The sequence below is a fragment of the Hemiscyllium ocellatum genome, chromosome 10, assembly GCF_020745735.1.
Source record: "Hemiscyllium ocellatum isolate sHemOce1 chromosome 10, sHemOce1.pat.X.cur, whole genome shotgun sequence".
NCBI classification, from domain to species: domain Eukaryota; kingdom Metazoa; phylum Chordata; class Chondrichthyes; order Orectolobiformes; family Hemiscylliidae; genus Hemiscyllium; species Hemiscyllium ocellatum.
The window spans coordinates 56,832,630-56,858,297 of record NC_083410.1 but is presented as its reverse complement, the minus strand read 5'-3'; the positions used below and the strand labels follow the sequence as shown (position 1 = coordinate 56,858,297).

At 40.2% G+C, this 25,668-nt stretch overlaps 1 protein-coding gene across 1 annotated transcript in view; it reads right to left on the bottom strand.

Moving 5' to 3' along the window:
• Positions 1-24,638, bottom strand: part of LOC132819559 (uncharacterized protein C2orf73-like) — a 102,135-nt gene extending 77,497 nt beyond the window's left edge. The window contains 2 exon segments of the mRNA XM_060831127.1: positions 245-425; positions 24,580-24,638. Coding sequence (XP_060687110.1) covers positions 245-425; positions 24,580-24,638 — 240 coding nt within the window.
• Positions 24,639-25,668: the final 1,030 nt, after the last annotated feature.

The window sequence follows — 25,668 nt, the reverse complement described above, 5'->3', positions numbered from 1 at the left end:
ATTCACGTTTTTTGATTTCAGCTCCTCAAAAGATCATATTTGCTTATCTTATAGATTGCACATAAAGACAAATCTTTGTTGTTCAAATCCAACTCAGAATATTTTGAGTTTTTAAAAAATATTTATATAAATTATAAAATAAAATATATAATTGTGTATTATCATTTATGTAAGAATTTTGCTGTATTCAATAATTAATAAAATTAATATGATGCGTGCATGAACTAAGATGCATAAGACTTACCTGCTTTGACACTGTATCTTCAGATTCCATATATGCAAATGGCTCATTGATAAATCTTGTATTACTTCTAATATATCTTGCATAGTGGGGTTGGGGTTTATTACGATTTGGTGATCTTGGACGTTGAGGGAAAGCCTTGGTGCCATCATGGACATTAGAAAATATTCCTGAAGTATTTGGGCTGAAACCATGGAGACCAAACAGTTATTTAATTAAATAGTTATAGATACATGTAAAACACCAACATTAATCAAAATAAGCTTTCTTATTTATGTATATTTTATTGCTTTCACTTTGATAGTAATTGCTTTTCTCTTGATTTGTTTCCATACACTACTTACATTCTTTGACAGAGAAGAAAGGAAAATAGCTTGTTGCTAGGCACTCTCTGTAGTGTCTTGAAGGTGCCAATTTGAAAGCAGCAGATGGTGTTCGTTAGGGAATATTTTTTACAATATCAGCTCAAATGAGGGACAGGAAAGGAAATTCAGTGGTCAGATTGAATGAGCTGGAGATGGGTGCCCTAAATTATATGAGCTTGAAGGGAGAATGAAAATTTGGGTGAGAAACAAGGGTTTGAGGTGAGGACAGAGTTATAGATCAATGTCTGTTTAGATGAGGGAATAAATAGAGACAGCTGAATGAGTGGCCTCTAATTTATTGATTTAAAAAAAACCTTATGGTTGTTGTTAAAGGTATGGGAGGAAATGGCAAGGACTTATGGAGATGACTAGAGGCAGTTAACTTAGTTCTCCAGAAAAATGGTGTGGTTCATTTGTAGAGACAGCAGGGTGCAACAGAGACATTCAAGATTTTCCCCCATCTTGAGGCAGGGGAATGGAGGAGTACCAGGCTAGAATATGAAAAGGGGAGTATTGGGAAGTGGAATAGAGATTTTGGTTATGACAAACACTAAGCTAAGAAAAGAGTCATGATTGGAGATGCTGGTGTAAAACTGGGGTGGATGATCACCTGATGAAGGAGCAGCGTTCCAAAAGCTAGTGCTTCCAATTAAACCTGTTGGACTATAAACTGGTGTTGTGTGATTTTTAACTAAGAAGACAGTCATGAAGCAAAGTAAGATATATACAGATATGTAAAAAATGCAGTTGTCTGTCAGCTACGAGGCAGGGAAAAGGCTTCCAGGGAAAGATGCAGAAATAAGTAGAGTTAAAAGAGGATAAGAGGAAATTTGTGACTTATCATTCATTCAGACAATGGGAGTAAAGAAACCATGGGGAAATGTTGAGGTCAAGACAACGGATGCAAATATAATTAGGAGCATTTAAAGAGAAGTGCGCAGGTAGTTGAGATATGGATTGAAATTGCCGAGGATGAGAAATCTTTTTATACAGATTTGGGATGTGGGGCAAGAGAAAAAGGATATCAGAGGTGGATCTTGATGGCATAGAAGAAAATGAGAAGTTCAAAAAAAATGCAGAAGGCAAGTTAAAACAAACTAAGGTCTAGTGACTAAAAGAATAAGAAGAAGACATTAGATGACAGCAAAGGCCAATGTGTGACTCGCTATAAGGGTCACCAAATTACTGTCACAGCTTGCACTGATCAGAAAGTATAAGCAAATTGAAATAAGGTGACATCCTCAAAAAAAAATTTTAATTATAATGAGATCATGGATAGAAGGTGCCTTGTTCAAGAACAACAGACATCCTGGGAGAAAATGTAATACATTACAAATAAAATATGCATTTTCCTAGTAGTAACAGACCAGAGTAGCTAAGATAATAATATTCCAGGGGTTTCAGTTTATATCACAAATCAGTGTTAAGAAATTTAAGTATTTTTGGATGTACTGTCCTTTGGAGGATTTACAACATTAGACCTTGTATGCCTGTTCCAATGGTTCAGATAGATGTGAAAGACTCCTGGTGCTATTTGATAAAAAGAAAGTTCTTCTAATATCTTGGCTAACACTCCTCTCTCCATCAATATAGTTTTCATAAAAATTAATTCCTCATGTTCATTTTTGTGATCAAGCTGAGCATGTTTGAAATCCCTTTGCATAGCAACAAGCGCTGCAAAATAATTTATTCTGTGCAAAATGATTTGTAGTGACTCTGACTGTCATGACAATCAGCTAAATAAATACAAGTCTGATTTTTTGATGAGAATTCTTACAGTTTTCCAACCAATCTGCTTTTAAGGTCTTTGAAGATCGATAAGCGAGATGTATATTTTATGGAACTCTACATCATCATTGGCAGACAGTACGCACTCCTTACCAGGCGAACAGAAATCTTCAAACAATTTCTAACAGGTACCCAGCAACCAAAGTAAAACCGATTAATTTCTCATATTTCCAAAGTCAACCTCAAAATCATGAACGAAAAATATATCTACGTTTCAACTACTGTGCGTGTATGTACTTACCAACCAAGCAATGGCAAAACAGTTGCCATGAGTCATGATCATATCATAGTGCAATATTTAGCATCTCTATTAAATATGGGCAGTGAATGTAGGATGCATTATCTCAATCAATTCAAACTTGGCAATTGCTGAATCATGATACTCAACTGTAACTTGGATTTATAGAACTAGTGAGAGTTCAGCTCCTAGCCATTAAATTTCAATAATCATAAGTACTGAAGCCTGATTCGGTGAGGTGTGGAGAAAGGCATGCCAGAAGCAGCACCAGGCCTTGCTGCACTTGTCCGAAACTGCCACACATCTTGCCATAGCCCACATTGTTCAGATCCCTTATAAAATGCACCTGGCTCAGTGTTCCCACATTGAGTGAGGAAAGCAGGTACAGACATCTCTCCTCTGTTGGTGTGTTAGGATCAGCAGGCCATTTGCAAGTTCAGTACATCTGTTACCATCACTATGGATCTTAACTTGGGCTTTCCTTAGTTGAGATCAATGGGGACAGCTGGAAACTACTTTTGTACTGAATACACTACTAACTATGTAGAAGGTCAGGCAGACCTTGACCCTCAGTGGCCTTTGTTAGCATTTGATCTTACCTCACTGATGATGTAGATTGTCCATTCACATATTTAGTGTATACACAATTTTGTGTATAATATACACAATACACAAAACACGTTATACAGTGTCCATAAGTGGTAGGGGTCTGGAGTGCACTGCCTGGGAAGGTTGTTGAGTAACCGCACAGCCTTTAAAAAGTACTCAGATGAGCACGTGAAGTGCTAGAAAATTCATGGTTATGGGTTGAATGTTGAAAGTAAGACTAGTGAAGATTTAGTGTATTTTTGATAGTACAGATTTGATGGGCCGAAAGGCCTCTTTCTGAGCTGTATGATTCTTTGATTCTAAGCAGTCACACTCTCAAATTATTAGCAATTCTTCATTAATTCAGTCTGGTAACTTCAGGACTTTTTAAAAGGTGTTTTGGAACTACGGGAATTATACTCTAAGGACTTTCAAGTCAAAGGACTTGAGTTCCTATTAGTCCACCCCACATTCAGAATGGTACCTTATTCCACAGATAGATTGATTTTTTTAATAATTTGCAATCTGCAGTGGGACAGCTCTTTGAATACAATATTATTGGCCTCCACTGCAGCCAGAAGCACCCATAAATTTCCCATCTGCCCTTCCAACCAATTACCCACCTGCCTCTGCCCTGTCTGCAATTTTACAGTTGACAATTGAAACTCACAATGACCTATTCATCCTTCTCCTATTTGAGGCTATTAAGTTGCCAATACTAACCAGCCCGGTTGATTAGCTTGGTTGGACCTGGGAGGGCAAAAGGGTTTGGGTGCTTCCATCATAGAATATGGAACAGTACAGCGCAGGAACAGGCCCTTTAATCTACCATGTTTTTATACTCTTTCAATTTATGCAACCTCCCTAACATCTGCCCACTCACCGCCTCCTTGGGTGTTCCCTCCCTACATCTTTGACCCAGACCTGGATCCCCTTCTACTCCAATTATGACTCTCTGAATTTAGATAGTTCCTTAGTGGTCCCAGCATTCACCAATGCTCCAAGTGGCACAACAGGAAATACAAAGCTTGGCCAATCAAATGGCAGTTGGTTCTCAGAGACAGGATTCCACGTGTAATAAGATAATGTCTCACAGGGTGGCAGATAGTAAGTGTCCAGAGATGTTAACTGTGGTAAATGTGAGGTCACAGGGATAGGGTGGGTGCTGTTTGGAGGGTCGGTTCGTACTTGGGCTAAATGGTCTCCATGTACACTGTAGGGATTCAACGGATTCTATGATCTTCAGCCAATCCATGTGCAGTAGAGCATTAAAAGGCTGCAGAATTGCAGTGATTGGCAGAGCTGCTGCAAAACTGACTTTTTCAGAGGTGGATAAAATGTCCTGTCAGCTGAAAACCCTGACTCTTGGAGATCTAGTTGCTGCACAGCTGAAAAAGTCAGAAAAATGTACCTAAACAAGCAGAGATATGTTTGTCTACAGATTAAAAACTAATGCAACAACTAACAGAACTTTCTGAGGCAAGAAAAGTTGTAATGGAATGGGGACTACATCCTGCTTTCTTGGCCTTTTCCCATTAAACTACTGACTATTCAACATACATTCCTTACTCCATTATTAGCTGATATTGTTAATGATTCTCTCTCCACAGGTACTAACCCCATCGCTTCAAATCTGCCATCATCTGCTGTCTCCTAAAAAATCTGTTGGCCCCACTGCCCTTGGAGACTTTCAATTCATCTCCTGAAATTTGATTTTCTCTCTTTTCAGATGCAGCTGCTTAGCAAATATATGCTCATCATTCCAGATCTGTTTAAATCCCTCCAATCATACATCACAGTACCAAGCTGATTCTGATCAGTCACAAATGGCATTCTATTTGACTGTGACAAAGTAAGCTCTCTTTTGTCATCCTTCTTGACCTGTCTGCAGCATTTGACATAATTGATCACATTAGCAAGGCACCCCTAAAGTTCATTTTCTCTGTCCTCCAGTTAATTGGGACTCCATTGTATGGTCCAATACCTATCTATCATATATTCTCAAACAGTTAGATAAGCAGTTGCCAGGACTTTATGTCCCACTTCCAAACTGGCATAACACCCCCACCTTCCACACCCCCATCCTCACCTCTAACCAACAGGTGGTGGCCTACCTGTTTCTTGTTATATGCTAATTCCTTGGTGATATATTCTGAAAACATAACATCAAATTCCACAAGTACACTGACCATACTTAACTCTATCACATTTCTACCTCTTGAATCCTCCACAAACTTTAAAATTGGCAGACTGGTTATCAGAGATCCAGAGATAGTTGAAGAAAGATTTCCTCCAACAAACACTAAGAAGAGCAAAGTCTTTGTCTTTATTCCTTGACAGAAGTTTTGTTCCCTAGCAACCAATTGCACTCTTCTTCCTAGCAACTGTCTGAGGTTGAACCATGCCTTCAAACGCTGTTCTCATGACTGATGCACAGATGAGTTTCTGGCCACTTAGCTGTCCTTACGTAAGGCTGTCTTTTTCCACCTCATTAACATCAGCCAACTCCACCCTGTCTCAGTTTATGTGATGCGGATACTCTCAGGGATAGCTTTGTTGCCTTTTCTAATTAATTCCTGGTCAGTCTTCCATCTTCCACTTGCCGTAAATTATGTGCCACCAATATTCCACCGCCTGTATCTAACTCACACTGAATTCTATTAATCTATCGCTCCTGCATGATCCATTGTCTCCCCTGTTGAGCATCAATTTGTTTTTAAAATGTCATCCTCACATTTAAATTACTTCTTGCCCTCACTCCCTGCTATATGGATAACCTCAGCCAGCTCCATAACCCTGTGAGATAGGGTTTCCAATTTTGGTATCTGATGCATTCTTGCACCACCATGACAGCCACATCAACTGTTTGCCAAGGAGCAAAGCTTTGGAGTTCCCTCCTGAACCCTTTCCAACTCTCTTTCCTTTTTAAATACACTTCTAAAACCCACTTCTTTTTTTTTTGTAGATATTTTTATTGAAATTTAACATTTTTGCAAATTTACAAAAATAAACAAAACTCTCAAATACAAACATTGATGTACAATTAAATCATATATACAATAGTCATTTAACAAAGAAAAGAGAAAGAAAGAAAACAAAAAGAGAAAAAAAAGAACGAAAAAAGAAAGAAAAAAAAACTCAACTTTCTACTAATCTAACCTGTAACTAACCAGAGTGTATACCTAAGTCTCTTACATGCTCGGAATGTATAAACATCAAATATAATAAAACCCGTATTCGCGCAGGATTCCTCTCCCAAGGGGCCCCGGAGCAGCCCGGTCTGAAATCTTCACTAAATAAAAGCCCTTGTTAGGATAGCCGAAATATCTGCATTTATATAATTCAAAAAGGGCTGCCATATTTTATAAAATAATTCAGTCTTTCGGTGCACCATATTTGTGAGGAAGTCAAGGGGGATATATTCCATAATTAATCTGTGCCAATTTGAAAGTCCAGGGGGGCCCTCAGCCACCCAGTTCACCAAAATATTTTTCCTTGCACAGAAAGAGAGAATAGAAAATAGTCTCTTCCCATGCATATCCAGAGATGAGAGGTTCGAAAAGCCCAAAAGGAGAGATACAGGGTCCACCCTAATTTCCGTTCCTAAAATTTCTGTCAGGGTATTTGCCACTTTAGTCCAGTATCTGCGGATTTTCTGACAAGTCCATAGACAATGTGCAAGAGTACCCACCTCTATTTTGCATTTGGGACACATTGGAGATGCTCCTGCCTTAAATTTTGCCAGTCGAGCCGGAGCTATATGGGCCCTATGAAGTATCTTTAGTTGGATAGCCTGAGTTCTGTTACAGATAGCAATTCTTCTAGCATTTTCCCAAATGTCATTCCACATATCCTCAGAGATTTCTAGCCCCAAGTCCTGCTCCCATGTTTTAAGCAGGTCATCCATGTCTCCTGAGACTCCATCATGTAGCAAATGGTATATAGTACTAACGGAGGATGCCCCCGCTGGTCGTAAGACATTACGTTCTCTGTCTGATTTATAAAGACTATCTATTAATGTAGTCTTCCTCTGTATATAATCTCGAACTTGGAAGTATCGAAAGAGATCCCCATTAGGTATTCCGAATTTCAGACGCAGCTGCTCAAAGGACATCAGGATCCCATCTTTAAATAGGTCCCCTAAGCATGAGATGTCCCTGGATCTCCAGAGTTTAAAGGTGGCATCTGTAATCCCCGGTTGGAATCCCCATGCGCCTACTATTGGTGCATGGGGGGATGTTTTATGTGAGTTACCCTCATTTTGCCGCATTATATTCCAGGCCTTAATTGTGTTTAATATTATGGGATTTTTACAGTGGTCTGTAATGATTTTCCTCTTATCTGAAAATAAAAGGTTAATAAGTGGGTATTTTACTTGGGAGGCTTCGATATCCAGCCAAATTGATTGTGGATCAGATGAAACCCAATCAGCTATGTAACTTAGTAGGGAGCTTAACTGATATTTCCTAAAGTCTGGGAAGTCCAGTCCTCCCCTTGCCTGTGGAAGCTGTAGCTTCTTCAGCTTAATAAGGGGCCAAATAAAGGAGCCCAACCAGCCATATAATTTACGTAGGGCTAGCCTTGGCAGCATCAGCGGGAGCATTCTCATAGGATATAAGAGACGGGGCAGAACATTCATTTTAATTAATGCTATTCTCCCTAGCCAGGAAGTCGGAAGGTCTCTCCATCGCTGGAGGTCCTGCCTTATCCTTTCCATTAATTGTACAAAATTAGCCCTATACAGCTGATCAAATACTGGCGTGATAAAAATACCTAAATATAAGAAGCCCTCCAGGGACCAACGGAAGGGAAAAGGGGATCCGTCCATTAAGTGGGGTATCATAGCCAGACCACCCATTGGCATGGCTTCCGATTTTGAAAAATTAATTTTATAGCCTGAGAATGTACTAAATGTATTAATAACTTGAATTAGACGAGGCACTGACATTAAAGGATTACTGAGGAATAAGAGAACGTCATCTGCATAGAGGGTAATTTTGTGTTTACCTGTACCAATCCTCGGGGCCGTTATATTAGGATCAGTCCGGATGGCTTCTGCTAATGGTTCGATTATCAGTGTAAACAACAATGGTGAGAGAGGACATCCTTGACGGCAGCCCCTACCCACACTGAAGCCATCCGATTTTAACCCATTAGTAATAACAGCTGCTTTGGGGTCATTATACAATGTTGAAACCCATTTGGTAAACACCTGTCCAACGCCAAACCTTTCCAATGTGTAAAATAAATATGACCATTCAACCCTGTCAAATGCCTTTTCCGCATCCAATGAAATTACTACTCCTGGTATCTTTCCCTGATGACAGGCTTGGATCATATTGGATGATCTGCGGCCCTTAATAAATCCCGTCTGGTCCTCCTTTATAATATATGGCAGTACCCTTTCTAGTCTTAGTGCTAACATTTTTGAGAGAATTTTTAAAGTCTACATTTAGTAAGGATATTGGTCTGTAAGATGCACAATCTTCTGGGTCTTCTCCTTTTTTGAGGATAAGAGAAATATTTGCTTCTTTCAGCGTGGGTGGGAGACAGACCTGACTATGCGCAAAATTATACATATCCATAAGTGGGTCAACCAATATTCCTTTAAATTCTTTATAGAATTCAGCTTGAAAACCATCCGGGCCCGGTGCTTTTCCGCTCTGAAGTTGCCTAATTGCCTCAAGTATTTCTTGGACTGTTAAAGGGGTATTTAGGGCCGACACCTGTTCCGGAGTCAGGTCCGGGAAGGTCAAATTTTTAAAAAATGACTGCATCCTCCTAATCCTATCTTCACAATCCTGCGATCTATATAGTTCAGAATAAAATTCTTTAAAGGTCGCATTGATCTTTTTATGATCGTGAGTCAGGGTACCTGTACTTTCCTTGATGGTCGGAATAGTTTGAGGGGCTTTCTTTTTCTTTGCAAGAAATGCTAAGTATCTACCCGGTTTGTCGCCATATTCATATAATCTTTGTTTCGCAAATAATATTTCCCTTTTAGCCGTTTGAGTAAGCGCGGTGTTTAAAGCTGTCCTAAGAGCTGTAATCCTCTGCAATTTTGTGATAGAAGGTCTATCAGCGTATGCTGTTTCGGCTGCTTTTAGGTGAGCTTCGAGCAGATGCTGTTGCTCTCCCTTCATTTTCCTCTGGGTCGCTGAATAGGAGATGATCAAACCTCGTGCATAAGCTTTGATGGTCTCCCACATCATTGACGGATTGCTAGCCGTACCAGTATTAATTTCTAAAAAAGTTTTAAGTTCTTGGGAGAAGTACTTTAAAAATTTGCTATCTTTTATCAGGAAGGGGTCCATACGCCAATGCCGAGCGGTTGTCCCATTGTTCTTTACCTTAGTTTCCATGTATACAGCGGCATGGTCAGAGATTGCTATCGTACCTATTTTACAGGTTGCTATAGAATTTAGAAAAATCGATGGGGCAAAAAACATATCAATTCTTGTGTGACATTTATGTGGATTAGAGTAGAAAGAAAAATCTCTACCCTGTGGATGGAGACATCTCCATACATCTACCAATCCTAATTCTTTATTCAGGTCCGCCAGTTGTCTAGATCTGGGAGATACTCCAGCGGCACTCTTGGGAATCCTGTCTATTTCCGGATCCATAATACAATTAAAGTCTCCCCCTATAATTGTATGACGGGCACCAAAGGCCATCAGTTTTGAAAAAGCTTCCGTTATGAATTTAAAGGGGTGTGCCGGGGGGCAGTACACATTTAAGATCCCATATTCCTCTCCATTTATGAGGGCTTTAATCAAAATATATCGTCCAGATTCGTCTTTTATCTGATTTAGAATTTTCAAAGGGAAGTTCTTCCGGACAAGGATAACGACTCCCCTGCTTTTTGAATTAAAAGAGGAAAAAAAGGCCTGATCAAATCCGCCCTGTCGTAATTTTAAGTGTTCTTTATCTGACAGGTGTGTCTCCTGTAGGAGAGCTATATCAACTCTCTCCTTCTTAAGATTTGATAATATTTTCTTCCTTTTAACTGGCGAATTACTCCCCCTGACATTCCAGGTGCACCACTTAACCGACTGTTCAGCCATAATCGTCTGGACAGATCCGAGACCCCTCGGGAGGGGAAACCCTATCTAGAACATCCCGAGCATGGAGCATACAAGATTTACAAAAGTAAAGACTCTCTGATACACTCAAAACAATATGACAAAAAACTCTTTCTAAGTATAAAAGATATAAAACATTCCGAATTGGAGATTTTCTCCCTTGTTCCCAGAGAGCGTCACTTCCTCTCCCACAGTCCATCTTACCCTCTTCCAACCAGTGCCCCACCCTTGACCCAGGTGTTCCTCAATAAAATGAGGAGAATTCAAATATAATATAAAGCTAGAGTTAACAGCGAACAACCCACCCCCACCCACACCTAAATATATTTGGGAATATTAATACCATATATAACTATAAGATTACAATCTCAACATGTAATACTTAAATATAATACCACAAAATAACAGGGGAAAGAAAAACAACCCCGCTCCTAAAAACAGAAGTAAAATAGAATAAGGTAACCACCTCTCCCCACCAACATTAACCAAACGCCCCAACATATATATATACATACACACACAGGGGGAAAGATAGGAAAAGATGAAGGGATGTAAACCAAAATAATGGGAAAGGCAGACCAACGTCCACAATCTCTTACAGTTTATTTAAGAGAGTCCAAGAATTCCTTAGCCTTCTCCGGTGATCCGAAGTTATATATGGATCCTTCGTGGCTAAGGCGTAGCGTCACTGGATATCGTAAGGAGTACTGGATATTTAAGTCCCTTAAACGCTTCTTCGCCTCATCGAATGCCTTCCTCTTTCGGACCAAAGCTGGGGAGAAGTCCTGGAACAGCATGATCCTGGATCCTTTGTGGGTCATAGCTTGGGGATCTTTTCCCAGATTTCTTGAGGCTTCCAGGAGCATCTGCCTCTCCCTATAGCTCTGCAGCTGGAACAGGACCGGGCGTGGGCGCTGGGTTGAGCCGGGTCCACGTACTGTGACCCGGTAGGCCCATTCTACTCTTACCTGGCCTGATCCATTATGCAAATTTAAAAGTTGTGGCAGCCAATGCTCTAAGAATGCTGTGAGCTTGCCTCCCTCTTCCTGCTCGGGCAGGCCCAACAACCGAATATTTTTTCTACGACATCGATTTTCGAGGTCATCAATGTGGTTTTCTAGGTTCTGGACTCAATTCTCGAGAAAACGGATGTGGTCGGCTGCCGATTTTATCGCAGTCTCTGAGGCTGCGGCCTTCGACTCCACCTCTCTGACTCGGCACCCCAATTCCTGAATGTCTCTGCCCTGCTTCTGCAGCTCGGCTGATAGTGCCTCTCTGCTCTGCCGAGACTCATCGATAAAAGCATCAATCTTCGCCTCCCACCTGGCAAACATCTCCTCAAAGCTCATCTTCATTGGTAAATCTCCTGAAGTAGCTGAAGACACCTTTGTTGCAGCTGAAGAGGGAGAGGGTGGGGGAGGGGTCCCTGCTTTCTTAGAGCCGCCTGTTCCCTTCCCTTTACTCATTTTCCAGCTAGTATTAGACTATTTAAATGTACTAATAGGTAACTATTTAAGGTTAACAACTGTTATAAATGGTTTAGTGAGTGTGGTGGGGGTGGGTGATCCACTTTGCCCAAATTTTGGGTAGAGCACTGTGGACTCAGTCTTGCTGGGTCGCCGCCATCTTGGATCCCCTCAAAACCCACATCTTTAACCAATCTTTTGGACAATTTCCCTAATATCCTGTTATGCAGACTGATATCAAATTCTGTTTGACAATGTTCCTGTAAAATATCTTGGGAAGCTTTACGAAGTAAGAGTGCTAAATAAATATTACTTGTTGTAAACGAAAATGCAGTTACTCTGGAATGCTGGAAGGGGATGTCAGTAGCTGGTGTGGGGGCTTCCAGCACTGACAATAGTAAAGATTAAAAGATTCACTTCCATGAAAGCAGATATTGAACCACCACAATGTTGGAATCGATTACATAAATTTTCACCAGTACAATACCTAGATGATGCGTTATTTCATACTGACAAGATCAATAAGTATGCATTAGCATTACAGTTGATACTCCTTAAGGTAATAGAATATGCTTCCAATATATATCTTTTTCTTCCTGTGGACTACTGCAATATATCTCTCACAATCAACAAGGACAACTGTATGAAGATGTGTAACATTAGATCTTAACACACACAACCCAAAGATCATAAAGCATGGTTTATTTATTTTACTCACATCCGATCATTTCAACAAAGTAGGAAATGTATACACGGAAGGCACAGTATTTACATGGGATTAAGCCTGCGTATGTTTTTTTACATTTGGTTGAGAAAATCCTTTCTGTGTCTGATCCACCTCCCCATGAGCCTTGCTTCCATGAAAGACACCCTTTCGTCCAGAGAGGGTTAGTTTAACTGTTCCAGCTCTCTGTCTGGTTCACTCCCTGACCATTCCTCACAATCACTTTCCTGCCTTTCACTCCTCCTCCTAGGAGCGTGTGTGTGTCTGTGGGAGTGTGTGTGTGTGTCTGTCTGTCTGTGTGTGTGTGCGCATCTGTGTGTAGTGCAGTGGAGTTACCTGTAGTGTGACATGAACCCAAGATCCCGGTTGAGGCCTCAGCTCGGCCACACACACACACACACACCTACAGACTCATACGCACATGCAGACTCTGTCATACACAAGCTCTCTCTCATATGCCCACACATACACTCATACACTCACACGCACCCTCTCACAGACTTATACCCCTTTGCACACACATGTACACACACTCTCCCACAGTCACTCATAAGCTCTCACCACCACACACACACACACACATTGTTTGTGGGGTGAATTTATACTTGCAGAATTACATTTCATTTTGCTCAAAAATTGCACGAATCCATGTAAGATCCTGTAAATCCATTTTTAAGATTAGAATCAGTCTAAATATTGTGACACAGACGGTCTCACACAGGGCAGCTTACCCCTTAAATGCATTATCTGGGCTGACATGACACTGATTGTTAAAAGTTCACTTGAGAATGAAACTTTTAAAAAGCTCTGTGATTTACATATGAAAGTACTGAAACCAACATGTTCATTCTAAAAGATGAGAGACTTAACAAACAATCCAGCTCTTTTTCAATATAGAATTTCAGTTACATCACACTGTAAACTTTTGCTATAAATTCTGTGTTTTACGATCTTACACTCCACAACCACCTGATGAAGGAGAGCACTCCAAAAGCTAGTGCTTCCAAATAAACCTGCTAGACTATAACCTGGTATTGTGTGATGTTTTTTTTTATAGATATTTTTATTGGGAATTTAACATTTTGACAAATTTACAAAAATAAGCAGAATTTTCAAGCACAAACATTAATATAAAAATAGATCTTAAATATATAATCATCAAAATTCAACTAATCCACAATCATCCAGAGTGTATAGTTGAGTCGCTTACATCCTTCAAATAAGAGAAAATGTTCTCTAATACACTCATACCAGTATGATAAAAAGGAAGCTATTTCCAAACAATAAGAACAAACAAAAAAAAAATTAAACATGTTTGAATGGAGATCTTCCCCCTTGTTCTCAGGGGGCCTTACTACCTTTCCAACGTTCCACCATATCCTCTCCCAAACAGTGTCCCACCCTCGACCCGGGCGCTCCTCAATAGGATTTAGATATAATACCGAGCTAGAGTTAACAGTGAGCGCCGCACCCCCACCCCTCCCCACCCATACCTGAGTATATCTAATAGCATCAATGCCACGTACAAACACACATAACTATAAAATTACAACTCCAACAGATTACAGTTAAGTATAATAACATAGCAAGGAAGACAACCCCGCTCCCAGAGGCAAAAGTAAAGTAGAATAAAGTATCCATTTCTCCCCACGGAGTGTGGGAGAGGCAAGCCAACATAAATTGTCTCTTACGATTTATTTAACCGAGTCTAAAAGTTTCTTGGCCTCTTCCGATGATCTAAAATTATACTCGGATCCTTCGTGGGTAAAGTATAACGTCGCTGGGTAGCGTAAGGTGTATTGAATATCTAAGTCCCTTAAACATTTCTTCACCTCATCAAACGCCTTCCTTCTTCGTGCCAAAGCCGGGGAGAAGTCCTGAAATAACATAATCTTGGATCCTTCATGAATCATAGCTTTAGGATCCTTTCCAAGCTTTCTGGAGGCATCCAGGAGTATCTGCCTCTCCCTATAACTCTGCAGCCGGAACAGGACCGGGCGTGGGCGCTGGTTTGGGCCAGATCTGCGTCCTGCGACCCGGTAGGCCCACTCCACCCTTACCCGGTCAGTTTCAGCCCCCAGGTTTAAAAGCTGGGGCAGCCATCGCTCCAGAAATGCTGCTAACTGTTCTTTCCCTTCTTGCTCTTGAAGGCCCAGCAACCGAATATTCTTTCTCCAATTTCTGTTGTCAATATCATCGATGTAAATTTCAAAGGCCCGGACTCTCTGCTCCAGAGCTCGCACCTGTTCTGTAGCTGTTTGAGCTGCAGTCTCGGAGGTCGTGGCCTTTAGTTCCGCCCCCTCCACTCGGCCCTGCAGCTCCTCCATGGTTTGATTCTGTTTCTGCAGCTTTTCTTCGAATGCATTCCATCTCTGTCGGGATTCTGCAATGAAATTGACGAGTGTCGATTCCAATCTGGCAATCATCTCTACAAGGCCTGTTTTTACATCAGCTGCAGCCGGAGCTGATGTAAAAACATCAGAGAGGAGGGTGGGGGAGGGGTCTTTGTTTTCTGAGAGCTGCGGGGTCCCTTTGATTTACTCATTATCCACTCAGTATTAGACTATTTAAATATAATATTCAGCAGCTAATTAACATTAAAGAAATTTTTTGGGTGGTTTGGCAATTGTGGTGGGGGCAGGAAACCCACTTTACCCAGGTTTTGGGAAGGGCTCTGTAGACTCAGACTTGCTGAGTCGCCGCCATCTTGGATCTCCTTGTGTGATGTTTAACTTTGTACACTCCCAATCCAACACTGGTATCTCCAAATCATTAACATAGACAAGGGTTTTGCTCCCACAGCTCTCTGTGGCAAGGAATTCTGAAGACTCATAATTGTCTGACAGAAGAAATTCCTCCTCATCTCAGTGTTACATTGGCACTCCTTTATTCTGAGACTATGCCCTCTCGTCCTAGAAGGGAAACATCTTCTCAGTAATTACTCTGCCAAGCCCCTTAAGAACCTCTCATTCTTCTAAATTCCAACAACTCACGTCCCAATGTATTCAACCTTTGCTCATAGGACAATCCCTCTACACTGGTGATCAGTCTTCCAATTGTTTAATGCCTTTTTTTCTCAGTACTTCTCTCTCCATCCTCTTGGATACCATTTCAAACACCTGACTGAGCCTCATGTGATGCTTGGCTATCCACACACTGACCTGATCATCTCCATCAGAAGATGTGATTCATGCCAGGAGATGGTTCAAGAGATGGCTAGGACATGTCTAAAGAAAAGGTTGTGGGGAGTATAGTCCATGGATGAGTGCAGAGTGCTATTAGAAAATGAATCGAGATCCAGAATATTCTTAAGCCATTTCCATTTATTCATCGCAGGCAAGGTGCGCAGACAATCATGCAAAGAGTGATTGAATTATTCACAATGTCATTACCCTCTGGATGATAGACAGTGGTGTGGCTCATGGCACTGCCATTAACTTGCAAAGATCTTGTCGGATTTTGTTCCCAAATCATTGTAATATTGACATGGAACAATGAATTGGACAAATCCATCCTGCACTATCACTCTGGCTATAGCTGAGGCCTTTAGGTCAAAGGTGGAAAAGGCCTGCATGAACTAGATGAAATCGTCTCTGAGTACAAGAATGTGTTCAGTCCCATTACTACTAGGGTTATGCTCAATAAAATTGTTTGCAAGGATCTCCTGAGATTTCTTGGTGACCAGGTATCCCATTTTGGCCAAAATACATCCCTCTCAAATTTGACAGTAATTATCAATATCAGCAGTCACCCTGGGCCAGTAGCATGACTCTCCGGTCAGCACAATCTGCTTTTCTGATGTTTGGATTGTTGCTTGAGCATGGCTTGCTCCGAAAACCTGAGACTTGAGGATGGTGGAGGCTGGTACAATTGCAACCTTTAAGAGGCATTTGGATGGGTATATGAATAGGAAGGGTTTGGAGGGATATGGGCCTAGTGCTGGCAGGTGGGATTAGATTGGGTTGGGATATCTGGTCGGCATGGACAGGTTGGACCGAAGGGTCTGTTTCTACGCTGTACATTTCTATGACTCTATGTCAAGAAAGATGAGTTGCTTCATCTCTCTGTCTTTATAATGAACCTGCTGACAGAGGACTCCATTCTCCTCCCAGATCTTCTTCCAGCATCTCAAATGTTACTGTACCTTTTTGGACTCCTTCATCATCTGGTGCTATGTTGGTGGATGGTGTGCTTTCCAATAATAGTGCTGTCTATTGATGCCCATGTTAATCAGCTGAAGCTGCCTGAGTTCTTCTTTCAAGATACCTGCATATGATAAAGGTGAAACCATATCTGGGGCTACTTGTCTGACCAGGTTCAAATCTCACTCATAAGTGCAGATGATACTCCACTGCATCTTAGACTGATATCAGAGGGAATTGGAATCGGAATGCTGCCTTTGACCGTGGACACGTTGTCACCCACAATGCCTTCCAGCCGGACAGAATGTACCTCCAAATAAGGGCATCAGTACTTGCATTACTTTTGCCTGACCTGTCCCAGATCTAGAATCAAAATTGAGTGAGTCCAGCAGCCTATTGCGAGTCTACTGCTTCAACTGTGGTAGCTGTTTGAAAGTAGCTGAATGGGCTGTTGCCTGTAAACTTTTCAAAGTCTGCGCCGATCAGAACGTCTCTAAATTTCAAGGAACTAACCCACCTCAAAGCTAACAATTCAAGTGTCATACTGGAGTAATTCTCCATATTCCTTCTGTTTGGCTTGAGATTCCAAGTGACATAGCTATAACCACTTTTTTCTGCCTTAGGCCTGTGATAGCACTGTTCCTATGCTGAGGAAACTGGTGTCACTTTCCAATATGAAATAGAGATGGAAATCTGAGAGCCATGGATGGGCGATGAGACAAGGTTCTGTTTGTGGGTGCGGAAGGAGTCTTCACATTCTGGGGTCCAACTCTCTATGATGTATCACACATCGTTCATCTTTTTCCATACAGTCTTTTACCATACTCTGATTTTCTCAGCAGATCATGGAGCGAGACAGACATTGTGTGTATTCTTGCCCAAATCTCTTTTAGTCACCAAATAGACCAAGGAACCAATGCAGATCCTTCCCCAACTTAGGCTGGGGCTAATCCTCTACCAGTTGAACGTTCTCACCATCAGGAACAATGATTTCCTTGATAATGAACTGCCCAAAGTAGTTGAGGTGTCGTATCATGCAAGGGCCTCAAATATTGAAGTAGAGATGTATATATCATCCAAATAACTGAAAATGAAGATCACAAAAAGCTTTACCCATTACACGCTTGAAAGTGGCAGGGACAATACAGAGCCCAAGTGGCATTCTTGTGTAGCCATAAAGTACCCCAGTGTCTACTTGGAATTCCATCACTTCAATGTCTTCTTCAACAATGTGGAGGTGGTTATAAACTGTGAGCCAAATCAACACTGCAGATACTGTGGACCTTTGAGAACTTGCAATGTTTTCTCAAATCCTGTTAAATGATAAGCATGGGTCTTTCCATTAATGCCCAGAAGTTAACTCAGATCCTCAGCTTTCTGACTCATTTCTTTCCAAGGAATGTGGATGATGGTTCTGGGCTTGATGACTCTTGGATGATATCTTGCTTTAAAGACTTCTCCAAATGATCTGGCGATAAGGAATCTTTACTGGACAGTCACCTTTCATCATCATCATGTGGCTCACCAAGTCACAATACGCAATGTCATCATCATCTTTATTGAAAGTTGTCCTGCACTTAGTAGAAGTAGAAAAAAGCTGCTTCCTCTGCGTATCCTCCAATTTGCCAATGTCCATCTTTGAAATTAGGTTAGAAATGCCTTTTCCAGTCAGTCCATTATCCACAACAGTGACTGGTCTAACTCACCTACGGTGTACTTGGGTGGAGTAAACATCAATGTCACTGAAATTGGCATCTGCATGTGTATCCTACCCTTTTCCCTGACAATGATGAGTATGATCTCTACCACATGTAACATATAATCCTCTGGAAAACCCTGATGTCAACTAGTTGGAGGTAGCTGGCATGCATCTTTAAGAACAATGACAGATGCATTTCATTTGTCAAATTCCACGTTTACTGTAAAGCACATTCCTATCACTCTACGTATGAGTGAACCTCTTCCTGGAGAAACCTGGTTCCCTCTACCAGTTCCCTCCAACCAAATAGTTGAACATCTCACTTACCACAGTGACGGGACAGCAAAGATTGGATCTGTGCTTTATTACTATTAAGCCTTCTCAACTTAATTTGGAGGTTCCCAATTAGTCACTACTTTCACGAGATGATCCTTCAGAAGTGCCAAATCATCAGGTGTTTCTGGTCTTCCCCATAATCTGTCCATCTTCCCACTCCAATGGACAGAATATCCAGGAATACAGGAATACTACTTCATTCCTCTGCAGTGCCAAAGGAATGGAGATGCAAGGTCCAATTTTGTCTGCTGAGCTTTGAATTATGCGAGAGCAGCTTCAGCTTCCTGCGTGGAAATTGCCACTTTCAAATCCCGCACCATCTGTTCCATCTCAAATAGGTACCTTTCAACCTCATCTCCTATGACTTGATAGTTATGCTATGGACTCCTGTTGACTACGCCATGAGATTTGAACATACAGAAAGACCAAAAGAACATAAAGCAGGGATCTTTTATTCCTCTGATAGTGGGTCATTACAAATATGAGACAAATTAAAGTCAAACATGGAAGACACAGTATTCACTTGGAATTAAGCCTTTTTTTTACATCCAGTTGAGGAAATTCTTTGTCTGTCTGATCCTTCTCCCAGTGAGCTCTCTGGACCCAAAGAAACCCTTTCCTCCAGACAGGATCCATTTGTCTGCCCCAGCAGCCCTCTGTCACCACTGCCTTCTGTTCCTGAAAGCTCTCTGTTACAGATTGAAGCAATGGCACTAACAAATACAGTAGTACTCAGAAGCACCATATGTACGATAACTGAGCACACAGAAACTAACAACTTGTCTCTCAAGTCATTTTGGAAGTCCTATTCAAAGTCGCAAATTTTACAGAACCTTGTCTACAGTAGACTCACAAATGGTTAAGAGGCTTCTTTTCAAACAGTGAATGTTGAAATAATGATTGCAATTCCTTAAATTAATGGTGCTATAGTATACCATTGCTAAAGTTTCAAAGTCTAGGAATCTCACTCTCAATATTATCAAATTGTGGTTAGAATAGACTGGTGAATATGCAAATCAAGTATATCCAATTGAGTCAATAGAGTAGCAATTGTACAAAACTATTGTTCCTTTTTTCAAAATTTTCCAGTGATTCGTGCTTCAGTTTTTTTTTCAATACAAGTGAACACATTTCCTGTACAAACAATTCATTCAATATCCCTTAATGGATCTAATTACCAAGCAAGTAATGACTGCTGTTCCTCAGGGGAGAAATTAAATTTCACAATCAAATAGGCCATGAAAAGAGAAAGCAGTTAAGAAACGTGGAAGAGAAAGAAATAAAGAAAAAGAAATGAAGAAACAGGAAAGTAAAGACTGAAATGAATGGTAAAAGGAGAATAACAGATTGACATCTGATCAATCATAATACAGGTGTAACTCTACACTTTTAGCCATGTTTCTGCCTGGACACAGGGCACTCATGGCACAGTAGCAAAGTCCATAACTCTGAGCTAGGAGGCTTAGGTTCAAGTCTCACCTGCTTCACAGGTGTGTAATAACATCTCTGAACATTGATTAAAATTAACTGGGAGTGAAAATTGTATTTCTACAATTCATCACAATTTGACTGCTATGACCTCTGCAACTACAGACCAAAGAGTCACTCCTATCCCATTGATATACTGCATCACATGTACCTCCTGGAAGGTCTGCACCTCTCAATGTAAGGTGTTCCTGTAATAGGTGTACATATAGGGCTGGTACCCTTTCACTGAAGATCACTTTCTTCATTCCCTCAATCTGCATGTTCATTGTTCTAATACATCGACATTGTTCTAATAGTATGATTCCTCTGGTACAGGGGCATGTGCCATGTTCTTTCTTCTGAAGCAAAACCTTGTCCATTTAATGATGTAGTTAAAGTCTGATGAATGATGATAAAGAATGTCAGTTTGAAATTTCAAATATTCAGCATGATTTAAATTAATTTCTCCCATTAGACTTGACTGAATTAGTTGGCTCATTTAATTCATCATTTTTTAAAAAACATCTTTTCATTTTTTTCCCAGACCCATAATGTGAATCATTGGTTATATTCAAAGGCTGACTATTAGTCTGAAGAGACACAATGTGAACTTTCCTTTATGGTTGCAATGATTTTGATATAGTTAATAAGACAGTTAGTCCTATAAAGAAGAACAACTTTATGAGCTCCCACTATTCATACAATGATGGAAGGGCCATCTACCTAACATGACTGTCCCACTGAAATTCAGAATTCAGAGCCATCTGTTCAGTCTGACTCTATCAAAGTGTGCCAAATATATTAATACTAGATTACAAAAGTACTCAATTATGACCGACAATCTATTATAGCGCTTATCACTAAACAGCATCCAGAAAAATTAGTTGTCTGTTATATTTGGACAACTTCCTTACAAGCTGTTCTTTCCACAATTGGTTTTATGGGCCAATGGTTAATGGTTTGGCAATTCACTTCAATATGATTAAGCAGTCTGTCAGAATCTCTCAACGAATGGAATGTTAATAGAGTGGAGAGGTCACAAATACAACAGTCAATTACAAGAAGCATTTTTGCATTCTGGGAGATTGTACAATTAGAGTTCAATTCAAAATGATATGCTTCTCTTAACCAGAGCAATGTATAAATGGGGCAAAATGTATTTCATCAAGATGCCTTTCTAATTGATTTTTATTGTAACTTCAAAATGATTCTTATTAGAGAATGTAATAAATACGTTATTCCTTGACAACGTCGTTGACATCATTTTCTGATAAAACACAGTACAAAATTTACATAGGCTTCAACTGAAGTGATTTTATAGGTTTTAACTCTTATTTTTGAGCCAATTTATATGAAGAGCACCCTGATAGGGTGCTGAGTTCAAATCAGCCAATCGCACATACACTTCCGTTCTAAGGAAGGGTCACTGGACCCGAAATGTGAACTGTGAATTTTCTTCACAGATGCTGCAAGACCTGCTGAGCTTTTCCAGCAACTTCCGTTTTTGCCACAAACATTTTATCTTGGGTCTGTATGATTTTTGGAAATCAAAGTTGAAGGCAAATCAAAGGTAAAGTCGCTATGGTCCGACCAAACTACAGGAGAGAGACAACTGGTGGTAGTTAGAAGTGAGGGTCACCATGCCTCAGATGAGGGAATAGGTTGGAAAGGAAAGTCCTTCATAGTAAACACATTAAAGGTGTAGTTGAGATAAAAGATGAATTAATCATCAACTATTCAATGGCTGGATCGCCAACTTATTTTCCTGTTTCTCATGTTCTTATGCATCTGATCTGCACCAACAATATATACTTTTTGCACTTAGGAACAGGTGATAACATTGTAAAGTTTAGGATATTTTAGGATATGAATTAGATTGGTCATATGGAGTCATAGAGATGTACGGCACAGAAACACACCCTTCAGTCCAACTCGTCCATGCCAACTGATATCCTAACCTAATCTAGTCCCATTTGCTAGCACTTGGCCCATATTCCTCTGAACCCTTCCTATTCATATACCCATCCAAATGCCTTTTAAATGATGTAATTGTACGACCTTTCACCACTTTCTCTGGCAGCACATTCCATACACGCACCTCTCCATGAAAAAGTTGCCCCTTACGTCCCTTTTAAACTTTTCCCCTCTCATCCTAAAGCTATGCCCTCTAGTTCTGGACTCTCTCACCCAGGGAAAAGACCTTGTCTATTTACCCTTACTATGCTCCTCACGATTTTATAAACCCTTATAATGTCACCCCTCAGCCTCCAATGCTCTAGGTAAATCAGCCCCAGCCTATACAGCCTCTTCCTATAGCTCAAATCCTCCAACCCTGGCAACATCCTTGTAAATCTTTTCTGAATCCTTTCAAGTTTCATAACATCCTTCCATAGGAGGGAGACCAGAATTGCCCAAAATATTCCAAAAGCTTCCTTACCAGTGTCCTGTACAGCCACAACATGACCTCCCAGCTCCTATCCTCAATGCTCTGATCAATAAAAGAAAGTGTACCAAATGTCTTCCTCACTATCTTTTCTACCTGTGAATCCACTTTCAAGGAACTACGAACTTGCACTCCAAGGTCTCTTTGTTCAGCAACACTCCCCAGGACCTTACCATTAAGTGTATAAGTCCTGCTCTGATTTGTCTTTCCAAAATGCAGCACCTCATATTTATCTAAATGAATATCCATCTACCATCCCTCAACCCACGGGCCCATCTGATCAAGATACCATTGTAATCTGAGATACCTTCTTTGCTGTCCACTACACTTTCTATTTTGGTGTCATCTGCAAACTTACTAACCATACCTTCTATGTTCACATTCAAAACATTTATATAAATGACAAAAAGCAGTGAACCCAGAAGCTATCCTTCTGGCACACCACTGGTCAAAGGCCTCCAGTCTGAAAAGCAAACCTCCACTCTGACCCTCTCTCTTCTAACTTCAACCCAGTTCTGTATCCAAATAGCTAGTTCTCCCTGTATTCCATGAGATCTAACCTTACTAACTGGTCGACCATGAGGAACCTTGTCGAATGTCTTACTGAAGTCCATACAGATCATGCCCACCACTCTGCCCTCATCAATCCTCCTTGTTACTTCTTCAAAAACCTCAATCAAGTTTGTGAGACATGACTTCCTATGCACAAAGCCATGTTGACTCTCCCTAATCAGTCCTTGCCTTTCCAAATGCATGTAAGCCCTGTCCCTCAGGATTCCCTCCAACAACTTGCCCACCACCATTGTCAGGCTCACTGGTCTATAGCTTGGATCCTGTGAATATTTGATAGACTAGTTGATGATTGTAAGCAAATACTAATAGGTCCACATTCACGCTATATTTTGCAAAATATAATTAATTATGCTTTAAGTGGAGCACATACATTTTTATCTGACTTTTATTCCAAGTTAATAGAAAAATTGTTTAAATATTTGTCATTTGGTGAAAAACAATTAAATCAGCATTATGATCGCTTCAATTTTTTTTGCTAGACCGATATAATTATTTTCCAGAAAATTACTTAACTTTATGTAAGTTACAAGAAATGTTTTAAGTGTAACATGGGGAGGATCTTACATTAGTTTTAGTGAGAACACTTAAAGACACAGCTCTTCTCTCAAATTTGCCTTTTTAACAATTCAACTTGATCATTGTCAACTGCAGACTTGCTGTGTGCAACAGAATTATAAAAAGGATTATCATAATCTATGAGAATAGGAGCCACGATACGGCATATGGCTAAATGGAAAGTCTGCTTTACAGAAACTGACCTGCGACTTGGCAAATTAGAAGTACCTTCAATAAATATTCAAATAAATAAACTTCTGAAGCCAAGGCAAACCTCTGACTTTAAAATATATTACTAATCCTATTTCTACACCATGGTCAGCGTTTAGATAGCGTATGATTATTCCTCAAAATTGTCAGTACCTAGTTTTCCATTTAAAATCAAAAGTAAACACTACCGTATAATGCATTTGAGGTACAAAGTTATTATTGGTATTGGTGATAGGTTTAATCACCGTTTAGGTGAATCCTAGTGTCAACATTTTTAAGTAATAATCAGAGTAAAACTTATTTTAAAAATCCTTTCAGAGGGCTGCTATTTTTTAAGAGTATTTGCACGTACAATGGTTCTTGTTTGTGAGCGCATGGCCTAATTAGTTAAATTGCATCACAGGACGTCTCTTGCGTGAAATGAATGCCTGATCGTGCCTCAGCATAAATATAATTATTGTGTTCCGTTCCCAAATAAATAAGATGGAGCGATTTTTGTTTGCATTAGGCCTGGAGTTTGTTGGTGGTCTGACTATTCCCTTTCGATTTTCGTCGAGAAATATGCCAGGGAACTGCAACACAGGGAGGACATTGTTCTTCATTTTAATTTGTCTTGGTGAGTTTCGAGTTGGTTGGAATGCTGTTAAGATTATACTTACTAAAACCGCCTGGTGACCATTTGTTCGATGAAAACTCGCTCCTTTGGAGCCTGCTGCATTTTGGTGGAGGCAGTGATAACAAGAGATATTGAGCTTTACCTGAAGCCTGCTCGTCAGGACTGTTTTGTCAAAGTCCACCTGGAGAACGTCATGTTGCCTGTCAGTTGCTAGGTTACACACGCGCGTCTCTCACATGGCAACAGGCAGGTCGCTGCAAGGAGCGTTCCAACAACTTGAGACATTTTGTTTTTCGCTATTGTAAGAGAGTGCTCGTAAAATTACAGTTTTAGCTCTTTCAGATGAATTTAACCTGCAAACCTAACACATGATGATGGAGGCCGATAGACGGCACTATACATATATATATATATATATACAGCTAGGGCGAACTTTGCATCTTCATCTTTAATTTGCACTAGATATAAGTAAAACCAGTTTTGTTCGATTTTCCTTCTCATCATCTAGTTCCGCAGAGTCAGAACAGAACGTGAGAAGGAAGCTTGTCATTTAAAGCTATAGACAATACATCCTTTTTCAGACCATAAGAATTGACTCCATCTAAATCATTGCATTTCTAAAGGGCATAAGGCTTTTGGTTTCAGATAGTCTGTGGCGTACCAAATACGGATAACAGTAATGTTCTTATAAAACTAGTTTACAAACATCTCTCTACAATGTCCCACCTCCCTCTTTGCTACTCAGAATAGGCTATCTAGGTTGAAGGTTTGAGAACCACTAGAGAACAGGAGATTGGACACAGCTCATGACGTGCTGAACAAAAATAATTGTAAAACATACATTATCAAATTAACTCAGATATGCTTCAGTGAGGCTTCAGAATAGAATATTAGATGATCCTGCTCAGATCAAGAGATGTACAAATAAAATTTCACACCACTTTCCTTTTCTTTCTACAAATCATACTTTATATTGCCATATTTTTGTGTCAATCTTTCCATAAAAAAAGCTATAAACACATTTTAAATGCAAATGATCTTTGTAAACTTCTTGTGTTATAATTACACACCCCGCCAGTATTATTGGTGAAAACTTGTCTATTTACCTGCTGTTAAAATATTTGGCATGTTT